Raw genomic sequence first — 12,065 nt, forward strand, 5'->3', positions numbered from 1 at the left:
ACACTGGCAGAGGTTGCCCAGAGAGGTGGTGGATGCCCCATCCCTGGCAACATTTAAGGTCAGGTTGGACGGGGCTCTGAGCAACCTGATCTAGTTGAAGATGCCCCTGCCCACGGCAGGGGGGTTGGACTAGATGACCCTTTGAGGGCCCTTCCAACCCAAACTATTCTATGATTCTATGAAGACATATAACTAATGCAGCCATTTGCATCACTCGAGGTGTAGTTTCAACCCAGCTGCCACATGCTCTTTGCGCACAGCATCTCACTGAACTTCCTGGAGTGGAAGAGAGCCAAAGGCAGGGACTGCCGTGCCATGGCACCAAACGCACTGCCCTGAAGTTCACCTTCAGGAATTTGGTTTGCAAAGCAGCAGAAAGATGGCTTGGACCATGAGACAGCGAGATAGCTACTGCTGATTTTAGTGACATGGGGATGGCTATGTCCCAGATACTGTTCTGAAATTGCAGTCAGGGAGCTTTGCTGCCAGAAGCTGTTTCCCTAGAAAAATGTTTAGAGATGAGAAAAGTGCTTAGAAAATAAAGGACTGGCAGAAACAGAGACTCCACATCTCACTTAAATGCCATCCCTTGCAGGGTCTTTCACCCTTTTTAGCTGTGGTGTATTCTTGGAAGGGTTGGTTGGGTTTTTTTAAGGACACAAAGCATCAGGGCTGCATAACCCAGCACCAGCTCCCTCGGTGCTGCTGGCTCGCTCTCCAACCGCCCACACTGTAAGTCCACGTGAAACCGTGAGCTGCCTTCTGTGTATCTGTGTATCTGTGAAAGCAGTGAAACTGCCAGAAAGCTGTTTATATTGTTGAAATGGTTTAAGGGGTGAAACCCAGCTTTTAGAGGATATTTTCCGAAGTGCAGGGGTGGTAGAAAGCTTTGAATGTATAACCACGCATGCGAACTCCCCAGCCAGATGGCACACATGGCAAACATGAGGAACCTGGCTGGTGAAGGAACTGAAATGAGAAACTGACAGAAGCAGCCAGAAAAAGTCTAGGAAAAGGATATGTGCACACATTTTCACTCCCGTTTACCGACCAAAGCAGGTAGGAAGCATTAGGATTGCTTCCTTTCTACAGAAAAGGAAGGGCAACAATTATATTCACAACCAAATGGCTTGTGAATGAGTGGCTGTGGGATGGAAACACGGGAGAGGTACTCACCCGGGGCTGGCAGGAAGCCATCGTCTATGCTGTCCTCCAAGAAAGTGCCCGTTGGGTCTGAGCTATACCTCTGGACAAAGCTGTCTTCTCTCACAGGGTGCCCCTGCTAGGTTTGAAGTAGAGAAAATCAATATTAAAGGGACTGTTTTGTAGAAGTTGCTCCACATAGGAGAAGTTGCTCCTTTTTTAAAGGTCATCCCACTTACCCCATTTCTGTCAATGCAGGTTGTAGCAGAATTGTTGCTAGTGGCACTCTTTTAAAAAGAGAGAGAAAGAAAATACAGACATTATGAGAAGCAGTTCACTCTTAAAATCGCTTGTCATATTTCCACAGAGGAAAGGTTTCATACCAATGAACTCAAGAGAGGAGTGCGGGATGTTGAGGGGCTGTTGAAGAAGCCCTGGTGTGGCACGAGATACTCATCCGCGTCTACTATATCTTCCATGTCCTCCTCCTCCATCAGGGTGCGATAAAACTTGGAGTCCGTAGGGCTGGGCAGGTGCATCCTATCGTCTCCCTGTGAGACAAGTCAGTGTGAGAGAGGACTCGCAGACTCCCTTCAAGCCCTCATTATCCCCTTCTCTGAGAGACAAAGTAATTTAGTGAGAGGTCCAAGATGTAAAATCTTGATCTGTGTGTTTAACCAAATTTACCTAGAGTTCAGGGGAATTTGGGCCTGCAACCTCTGTCTATGCTGCTGTAAAATATCTGCGTTTTGAAGAGGATCAAACTCTGTTCTCCTCTCAGGACTGCAGTATGGACTGTTACTGGTCCTAGACTGGGACCAGTACTAAGAAAATAGTGACTGGTCTTGAAATTCTGTTTTTGGTTCTAGCTGAATGTGTTAAGAGCTGGAAAGCAAAGGTAAATCTGGCCTTAAATTATCCATATTATATGTTTTCATATGCATTACTAATCATTTTGGGCCTCATATTAAATGCCCATCAGACATCTTCCTACCATTGGGTTTAGTACCTGTATAACAAGATAGCGTGGGGGGTCACGGGCCATTTTTGAGAACTCCGCTATCAGTTCGCGAAACTTGGGACGGCTGTCTGCATCGATCATCCAGCCTGGAGGGACGACAGGGAAAGCAACGCACAAATAAAGTTGTTTTGGTGATCAAACACAGAGCTTAAAATAAAATGTAACAGTGAAAAGAACAGCACCATACATGCTGTTAAGGATTTACCCGTAAGGGACCACCACAAAAAGTTCATTCACCAGCCACTGCTGTGAATTTCAGCATTTAAAATGCACATCTTGGCAGTTTTGGGAAGAATGAAGGAGGTAATAAAACCCCATGTTGGAAAAGCTCCAGGCTGAGCCTGTCTCCTCTCCTGCTGGCCTATCTCCGCTTGGGCAGGCAGGTCCCACCTGAGTGATAATAATGCATGAGTCCTGAGGATACCAAATGGGTGGCCAGCCTGGATCAGTCCAAATTAGGCTGCTCTGAAAAAGCTCTTGAAGGACGGGAAGCAAACTAACTTCAGCGGCTGCCTGAAGATGTACAGTGATTTGACCGTGTAGTCCTCACTGCACTGCTTCGTGACATCCTGGGAAGCCTAAAGCAGAAGCTACCCTCTGTACCAGATGTCTTCTAAAATTCAAAACATCCTCGCTGGGGACGATTTGAAAGATTAACCATATCTAAGCTGTATTTAATTAGTAAATGGACTTTAACAAAAACAAGTCCTGCAGCTTAGTGTGGATCAATGCTAGAAGAGATTTCAAATATAGATGAGCTGATGTAGAGACTCTTGTGTTTAAAATTAAAAATAATAAAGGTCAAGCTTAGTGTGTCTGGAGGAACTCATAAGAAACAGCCTATCCATAGTAATGGAGAAATGAAGTGATAATATGAAAATTCTGCATTAGACAAAATCTCATCATTGCCAGTGACTTTTTACCATGCTAGAAATATGATGCCCTGCTACTTCAAGAAGAAATCCTTTTTGCTTTTAGACAGAGTGGAGCATTTGGAGTTTGCTGCTGTTGCAGAAGTAGCATCTACTATTTCTGAATTTATCTCTGAGTTGCATATGTTTAAATACTACCTCTTAAATAAAAAAAATAAAAATTGCTGTGCAATAACTTTGAACATTTCAGTTTATACTCTCTGCTTATAAAAGAGATGACTGGGAATCCTGAAATCCTTTAGACAAAATGGCGCAGCTTCAACAGGGCCTGTGCTGTAGCCTGCAAACACAGGGTGATCAGAGCAGTGAAAGACGTGCAACCGAGTCCTGTGGCAGAAGGAAGGCTAAAACCCCAGATCCTCATGTTCTTGAGTTTAAATTCAGTGTAATGGTATGAAAGGCGATGGGGACGCTCCACTGGTGGTGTTTTAAAAGCAACAGGTACCTGATTAGGTGCCTGGAAAAATGCCTGCTTTCTACATCTGGACTGACCCAAAGGAAGGGCAATGGATAGAGCTGCTGAGCTTTGCAAAGGCTCAGTCCCTGAGCACATGCTCTAGTGCAGAGCTTTCAAAGACCTGGGACATGACTGCTGCAAGTGGAGAGGCAGGGCTGAGGTGTCAGTAGGGTTCAGCGTCACTGAGGAGGAGTTTCCAGGACACTGCTTTTGGGTCTGGGCAGCTCCCAGGCTAGGTGCACACATCTGGATCCTGTTCCTGCTCGCTCTGGTGAGCACAGGATCAGGCTCTCCCTGTGCGGTGCCTGTCCTGACAAAGCAACACTGGGGCACTCCAGGGCTCCCCAAAAGTGCTGCACTATGGGGTGTTCATGGTAGTGTGGCTCGTATTTCAGGAACACGTACATTTTGCTCCAGTGAGAAGGTCTTAAATGCCACCTAGTGGGCTTCTTATCAGCATCCTCACAGACACTACTGGTAGTGAGCAGGGATGCGGCAGTCATGGTCTAGAGATGCATGGGAAGCCAGGTAATAATCTGACATTTTAGCAGCTGATATAGATGGAAAAGGGGTTTGGGCTTCAGAAGCCCTTTGATGTGCCCTAACAATGACCAAAAAGTGCTTCAGAGACCCCCAGCTCCTGTGCTACTTTACAGCAACAGCCGTGTGCCAAAAAGGAGCCATCCAAAAATGAGGAAGAAATCGGATGAGGAACTCCGTATCCTCATGTGCATCTGCCATTATGGTGGTGCCTGTGCTCACAGCAGTCCTTTAGTAAAAGGAGCACATAATCCGTGTGTGTGATTGCAGGGGGATATGTATTACTGAACTAAGGGGGAGCCTGGAGGAGAAGGCAGTGTTAATTTTATTTTCTAAACATACAAAACCAGGGTATCAAGTAAAGTGGGTGGTGTTATGCTGATTTATACTGCCTGACAATATCAGTTTAAAATAACTGACAATATCAGCCAGTGGTGTGAATGGTGAAAAAACATTAGTTGGCTGAATTAGCGACTAATGAAACCATATCCCATGCTCCTAGCTGAAGCTCAAGGTGTGGGAACACACTCTGGTGTCACCACTCTTTTCACATAACCCTATTTCTGTGCGATCACCAAGAAGACAGCATATACAAATGTGACATAACGAAGGCAATTGTGCTACTTATTCGACTTAGGTGAGCGCCCACAACCCCAAATGTGAACTCACATTTGACCATGATCATGTACACATCGATGGTACAGATGGGGGGCTGGGGCAAACGCTCGCCCTTCTCCAAGACAGAGGAGATTTCACTGGCGGGGATCCCATCGTATGGCTTGGACCCAAATGTCATCAGCTCCCAAACTGTCACACCTGCAGGGTGGGAAGAGAAGACCGTGAGAGGCTTTGCCAGGAGCCGGGATGCTTGGCCTGGGTGCAGAGAGGTGGTGAGTGGAGAGGGCTTTCCCAGAGGCACTGCATTGCCAGAGGCCCACCCAGGAAAAGCATTTTCTGCCATGATTTTGAAGAGAGACAAATTAATAAAACAGGTTGAAATCATCCTGATTTAATTTTTTTGTTTTTTTGTGGTATTCTGGGGTTTTTTTTCACTCTCAGCTAGTATCTCAGTGTTAAACATCCCACAAACTTCCCAGCCCCATAGAAAGGTAATGCAGGTTACCGCCTCCTGACTCCAACCCAGCAAGTGGCTTTAAAAATGGAAGTTGTATTTTTGTTTCAAAACAGTCTCTTCGGAGACGAGCAAAAGCAGTTTTTGAAAGATGTGTAAACCAGCTGCCTCAGTGTCCATGTACTCTTGTGATGTAGCTGTTGTGATTGTCTGGTAGCTTAGGATACAAAACAAGATTTTGGATGCCAAGATACATAAATGGATTAAGAGGACCAAAAGCTGTACTTTTTCTAACAGGACACAGGATCTGACCATCTGCATTAAATATTTTTTAGGAATATAAGAGGCCTTGGAGTGGAAATTTTGAAATAAGTTGCCTTGAAAAGTTTCCTTTCTGCTCCTCTTTCTTTCAAGCTGGCTTATGAACTATACCAAATATAAAATGAATTCTCTAAGAAGGTTATCACTTTGCTTCCCTTTTAGTGTTGTCCTCTCAATACCAGGACAGCACAAACATTTTAGGCCACAGCAGAGTTACACTGATTGACACTGACCGACAGCGTGGCAAGTGGTTTTAAGTCCTCCCTCTAGTTACGTGGCTTTATTGTCAGCCCAGTTATATTTTACATGAAGTTGCTGAAGAAAAGCATCAGCGGAACTTCAACAAATGGAGCAGAGTCTCCTACCTGCAGCCCCTTTCAGGGGGGGCTCATCATCTGAAAGCTTATTCTGCAAAACATCTTATACCTCACCAGCATGCAATTTCATGGGAATTTTACATTACTGAATAGGTGATTTGGGCCCATTGTTTATGTTTAATCTCTCAGTCTTCTCATAATAGGAAGAAAAAAGGTCTGTGTAGAGTCACTAGCAAATCCTGCAATTTTCCAACCCATCTGCAATAATTATAACTGGTTTTAGACTCACCATAACTCCAGACATCACTTTGATGAGTGTAAATCCGGTGTAAAATTGACTCCAAGGCCATCCATTTAATAGGAACCTAGGAAAATTCACAAATAAGCCTTAGAGGCTGACCCAAAATTTATCAGTGATATTTACCACCAGGTGGTGTTTAAACCAATAGTTGGTTGCAGAAGGGAAAAAAAAACAACCAGCAAACAATACAACTACCCGAGTGGTGGAACAGGCAACTTTTGAGTCCCTTATCATTATTTTCATTTATTATGTTGAACCTGGGAACTTGTGAAGTATTAGGCATATTAGAACTATCTCTTACAAATTAGTTTTACAATATTTTTAACAGTCAAATTGCTATTTTTTTAACCTTCTCCTATCATAACAGGACACAAATCCGATCTCAGGCTGTATGACAAAGACTGATCTGCGCTCATATGGTTTCCATTTATGGTCTCTGCACTATTTGCAAGCAGCTTCTCTTTAATTTCTCAGCAGGACACATTCCCTCCATCAGCACGTAGTACAACACGAAGGCGTGTTGAACCAAGTCTGACAGGTCTTTCTTCTGCTATAAATATACAGCATTCCCTTTCTCTTCATAAACTGCACAGTGTTATTGGTGTTGGCTACACTGATGAATTCAGCCATGCTTTTTTTTTTAATGTTTTTTTAATAATCTTGCTTTTTCCCAGACATTCTGGGTGGGAATTTCAAAAGCATTTGCTGCTCTGCTACCTCCACTCCCACTGCAGTCCCACTGGCCTGACACTGCTTCGGCTGATTTCAGAGGACTCCCACAGGCTTCAAAGGCAGCATGCTGAGACGGCAGCTGAGCGCTTTGAAAAACCCACTCTCCTTTTTTTTTCCCTGTGTTTAAGGCTCATGCGCGAGCACAAACACTGACGAACATGCAGTGGTTCATTTCTCCGATGGGCTTTACCTTGCCTCCCTCGGCGTGATATTCCTTCTCATCGGCGCCGAGCAGCTTTGCCAGCCCGAAGTCCGTGATTTTCACGTGTTGAGGAGTCTTAACGAGGACGTTCCTGGCAGCAAGGTCACGGTGCACCAGGCGACGCTCCTCCAAATAGTTCATTCCCTGCAGTGCGACAGACCATGGGTAGGCATCACACGCTTTCGGCTTGGACGTGGAAACGAGTTACCAAACGTCAGCTGCTCTGCGGTAACTGTACGCACACCACCACATAAACATGTGGTAACCTATCCCTCCTTCAGAAAAAGGTTCGCTGTTTTGATTTATGTGATGCTTATGGCAGGGTGAGGACATGCACTTGCAAAGTTACAAGGAGAAGTAACTATTACCCTCCAGGAATCTTCTTGTGGGTCCATGTGCCAGTGGAGTCATTGAGAAAAAAGGGATAGTAGCAGCTATAGCAGGGAACACGGTTCCTTTGTGATTTAGTTCAAGAAATAGGAAATTGGGATAGGACTTGCAAATAAGGGAGCAAACCCTTCTTTCAGCTGCATTTGTGCAACACCAGTGGCTTCAGGAGAGCACAGTGCAGAATTTAATTATTCATACACATACAGGCCAACCCTACAGAGAGTATGTAGACACTAATGGCCTGGGAGAGTCCAAGAAATATAAATTAATCGCTCAAAGTTGCTGATTCTGCATCTTATTACAGTGTACTCTGCCTTCTCCCTGCTATAACAATGAGGCATCCCACCGCAAAGGTGAGAAAAAGAAATAAAATAAAAAAATTCACTTCATGGCTGAGCTCAGAGTTGCATCTATTTTCAAGTCCTCTTTGAAAAGGCAAGTTCTTCCAGTTTCACTGCCTCCCATCATTAGACTGGGTTTGCCATAGCTTTTTTTGTACAACTGCCTCTCGTGGAAGAATACAACTAATTGTGTCGGTTTGACTTTTAAGGTTTGAATCTAACAGCTGTATTTCTGACCACAGAGATTATTCCTCTTTCCCTCAACTCCAATCTCCTGGTGTATGGAATCAAAAAGTTAATGATTTCTAAGTTTCCTGCAAGATCCTTTCTAAAAACCACAATTATTCCCAGTCGATAGGTTTCTGCTGGCGGCAGCTTATGCGCTTGTATTTTTATGAAGAGAGAATTAATAAGAAAGTACTTCTAACCTACAAAGTTAACACCAAAATGATCATGTTGATGTGATGACAGAGCACTGGAGGGAATAATTCCCTTCCAGCCTCCACCCCTTTCCTAAGCCCGCTGCTAACCTGGACCACCATCGAATCCTCCACCCAAGTCCCCCAGCAGAACTTCACCCATGCACTGCTAATGTTGCCAAAACAAACCACCCAAACAAACTGGCACAATGCCACTATGACTGTGCATTTAATTACACAAATAGATCTTTAGTGAGCAGAGCTCTTGAAACAAAAAATCTTGAGCTGCCGACAGAAAGCAGACTATCTTAAAAAAAAATCACATAATCTAGCCCCAGTAGGACAAAAAATTTCCTGCTAAACATTTCTTGCTGCAGGGACTTATTAAGACTCAAAGCTGCTGAAAGGCAGAATATCAGTTTCACACTAAGCTGTTTAAGACGCTGATAGCTAAAAGACTCGTGCACGTGCATAACCATACACTGAAGATGTTGAACTGCTCATCCAGAAAGTTCAGCAGATCTATAATTGTGTGCAGGCCTGGGATTTAAGCCATTTTTCATCATTAAGTATAAGACCAATGTGTTCAAAGAGTTACTTCACAGTGTTTCTGCATGTGGAGTGTCTATGCTCTGTCATAACATCTTGTCTGAAAGACAGGACTCCTGTCTTTCTCCTCAGAGAAAGATAATGTTTATAGATGCAAAGAAAACTTAATTCAAAGCTGTGAAAACAGAAACAAAAATAAGCTTCCCAGGGAACTTGCCTCCTGCTGGGTAGTTACCAGACATAAATATATGTTTCAATTTTTTCCTCCCTCCAAAAGTACATTTTTAAAGAGTCAGAGAAAGTCCAAAAATCTGGCATGACTTTATCAGAGTAGTAACACCAGACACATTGGTGGGAAAAAGCCGTATGTGTGATTTATGAGCACTTTGAGGAGAACTTCAGTGCGGAACAGTACAAAGGAGTATGCTGAAGGTCAGGCATTGCTGGAGAGTGTAGAGGTTGCTATGGGCAAATGTTGAACCGACATGAAAAAAATCAAACAGGAGATAACAATTGTGAATGGCAACCTTTCGGGCAAGTGATGCCCCAAGGATCAATTTGGGGACAGATTTTGCCACCTTAAAAATTAACGAGGAGGAGGAGGAGGGAAATGTGGCCTCCAGCTCATCTTCCAAAGGGACTGAAACCAGGACAGAGCAGTAATTGATTTTAAACAAGAGAGCAAAAGAATCAGAACAAGGCAGTTCACATCCCGGGGGGATGCATAAATTAAAATTCACTTGCTGTGGAGCGCACTGTAAAAAAGTAGACGCACTGAGATGAAAAATGTGCTCTGTATACTTTTGGTGGATACATTTCTGAGGTCCTCAGCATGTTTCCTGAAAGTAAACCACGGCCGGGCAAGCCTGGGATGTATACAAGGTCTCGAGGGACCGATAAGGCTGTAAGTGTGTGGTTAGCTTGCAGACCGTCATTCCTGAAATAAGAGCATTAAAGCAGCCGGGCTTTGCGGATACTGCTGTCTCATACGACAAATCTCCAACAAACTGCAGCTATTTTTTTGCTGGTTTTGCTCCATTCTTCCATGCTTGCAAATGGCTAACCACCTTCCAAACACAGCATATTGCTTGCTAAGGGCTAGAGGCTGTACTTCAGTCTCCTTTGCTGCTCTTCTCTTTGGCAAATAGTGCCAGGTGTGATAATGAGTCTTTTATTTGGCACTACGGCCACTGCAATTAGATTACAGGCACCAACTCAGTGCATATAAATTACAGAACAGCCCTGGGTGCCTGAATGTCTTTCAGTCACAGCCAGCCTGTGCTAGAACGGAGCTGGTATTTATTAATCAGCAGTTTCGATCCCCAGGCCTCAGAGATTTCAGCCGGAATCCGAGGCACACCAGAAGGTGTATTCAACAACGTCACTGTTTGCCCCATGGCACAGCCCAAAGAAATCCACTGATTGATGGAAGCAGCACTTCAGTATGGCAATTGCCAGCTTCTGCTCCCTTCCCTGCCACAGCTTTGTTGCATCACATTATCGTTTCATTACAGGGTCTTTGATTTGGACATAAATGCCTTGGTGATAATATTACGCTGTCTAGGAGTATTTTGAAGAACAGTTAAGGTTTGCACAGCAGCTTGAAAATGGTAAATTGTTTAAGACAAAGTAACCGATTACTGTCACGTATAAGGTATAGGAACCATGTGGTGAAACATAAAGACTTACAGAGACAAGTAAATAAATACATTACGTGCTGTCAGATCTCCTTGTTAGAGTTAAGAGTTTTAGCTGATCTGGCGGTGTGCCAGTCCGCTTACCTTTGCAATCTGCACACACCAGTTGAGAAGGTACTGGGAGCCAATGTTGTCCTTGTGCTCTCGGATGTAATCAAGGAGGCAGCCGTAAGGCATCAGCTGTGTGATGAGCTGAACAGTAGAAGTGAGGCAGATTCCCAACAAGCGGCACACATGAGGATTGTCTACACTAGCCATCACGTAAGCTTCCTGAGAAGAAAGGAAAAAAAGCAATGTGAAATACTCCCTTTGGCATGACAGAAATGTCTGGAGGCAGTATAAAATAAGTTGGTCATACAAGAGGTTGCTAAAATACTATATGTAAACTCTGTGCCCTTCACATACAAAATAACTTCTATTTCCCACTCTGTGGACCAAGTTTTTTCCACTCGGTGGAAGGTCCAGATTTTGAACACTGAAGCGTCACTGAGATGCCACAGAAGAACCAGTCTCCCACAACTGGTACACCAAGCAAACATGGGACATAAAATCCTGGGGACAAAACTTATAGACCTAGGAGGAATTAATAAATTGAACATCAGCTGGAAGCTGATGGGATTTCATCATTTTGAGCACCTAATTGCAAGGGCAACACATCTTGTGAACATGTGTCATAAGGCGTTTTTTCCTCCACAAATCTTTTCACAAAACTGACTGGAAATTGGTACTTTTGAGACCTCTGTCCCTTTGTCAGGGTTAGTACTAACGCAGAAAGTCAAAAGTTGTCATCTAGGATGGGACTGACAGTTTGACTTTTTAAGAGACAAGGTTTCTTTGACCATGTTGTTCTTCAGTCCATGTCAAACCAAACAGGTTAATAATCAGTTCGCCTCTTTAGAAGTCTGAATACATGTCTTTTACCTTAAGCAACACTGGTGAAAATATTGTCCCCAGTTGGAAAAGCTGTTTTAGACCCATATAGCAATGCAAATGATACAATGTGGGAACCTAAGCATAATAACCATAATAAACCCTTTCGTCAACTGGAATTTTGGGTTTGAGTTTCATAAATATGTGAAAAACTCTTCTTTCAAGCCTGGGTTCACCCTATGTAGCTTTAGGTACCTATCTAAGGTGCCCAAGGTACCTCCTCTTCCTTTGCTCTTCTGTAGGAAGGGAGAGGCCCCTTCAGAGGCCGGTGCAGTACGCTCCAGACACACTGAATACATCCTTTAACATGGTCACAGGGTAAAAACCCCTGACTTCATGTTTCTTGCATGCAAAAACTACTTACGGATTTAAATTTGAGATCTATATTTATACTGACATCCAGTGTCAAATGCAAGCTCAAAGAATGGATTCCAATAGGGGGAAAAAATTACAGCTGAAGTTGTGGGTTTTTAAATTACTGTTGTGTCTGATTTACAGTATTTCACTTCCAGACATTTTTAAAGCCGTTTGACTGAAAACCAACACAATGGGAAATAAATGGGAATTTTTCCATGCAGTGAGCTTTTAGGTCAGCATCTGAAATGACACCAACTAATCATCCCTTGGCAATTCAACATTAGGCTAGCAGTCCCCCAAAGCCTAAACTAATAGTCAGGCCACTATTGTGGCAGGGAAAGGAC

The 12,065-nt window shown here is 43.8% G+C and overlaps 1 protein-coding gene across 2 annotated transcripts in view; it reads right to left on the minus strand.

Moving 5' to 3' along the window:
• Positions 1–12,065, minus strand: part of EGFR (epidermal growth factor receptor) — a 49,336-nt gene that overhangs the window by 4,257 nt on the left and 33,014 nt on the right. For both annotated transcript variants that reach the window (XM_019470930.1, XM_019470929.1), the window contains 8 exons: positions 10,519–10,704; positions 7,027–7,182; positions 6,093–6,168; positions 4,763–4,909; positions 2,153–2,250; positions 1,527–1,694; positions 1,383–1,430; positions 1,177–1,282 (listed from right to left, as the gene is read on the minus strand). In XM_019470930.1, coding sequence (XP_019326475.1) covers positions 1,177–1,282; positions 1,383–1,430; positions 1,527–1,694; positions 2,153–2,250; positions 4,763–4,909; positions 6,093–6,168; positions 7,027–7,182; positions 10,519–10,704 — 985 coding nt within the window. The remainder of the gene's footprint in view (positions 1–1,176; positions 1,283–1,382; positions 1,431–1,526; positions 1,695–2,152; positions 2,251–4,762; positions 4,910–6,092; positions 6,169–7,026; positions 7,183–10,518; positions 10,705–12,065) is intronic.

This window comes from Aptenodytes forsteri, unplaced genomic scaffold (genome assembly GCF_000699145.1).
Source record: "Aptenodytes forsteri isolate BGI_AS27 unplaced genomic scaffold, ASM69914v1 Scaffold282, whole genome shotgun sequence".
In the NCBI taxonomy this organism is placed as follows: domain Eukaryota; kingdom Metazoa; phylum Chordata; class Aves; order Sphenisciformes; family Spheniscidae; genus Aptenodytes; species Aptenodytes forsteri.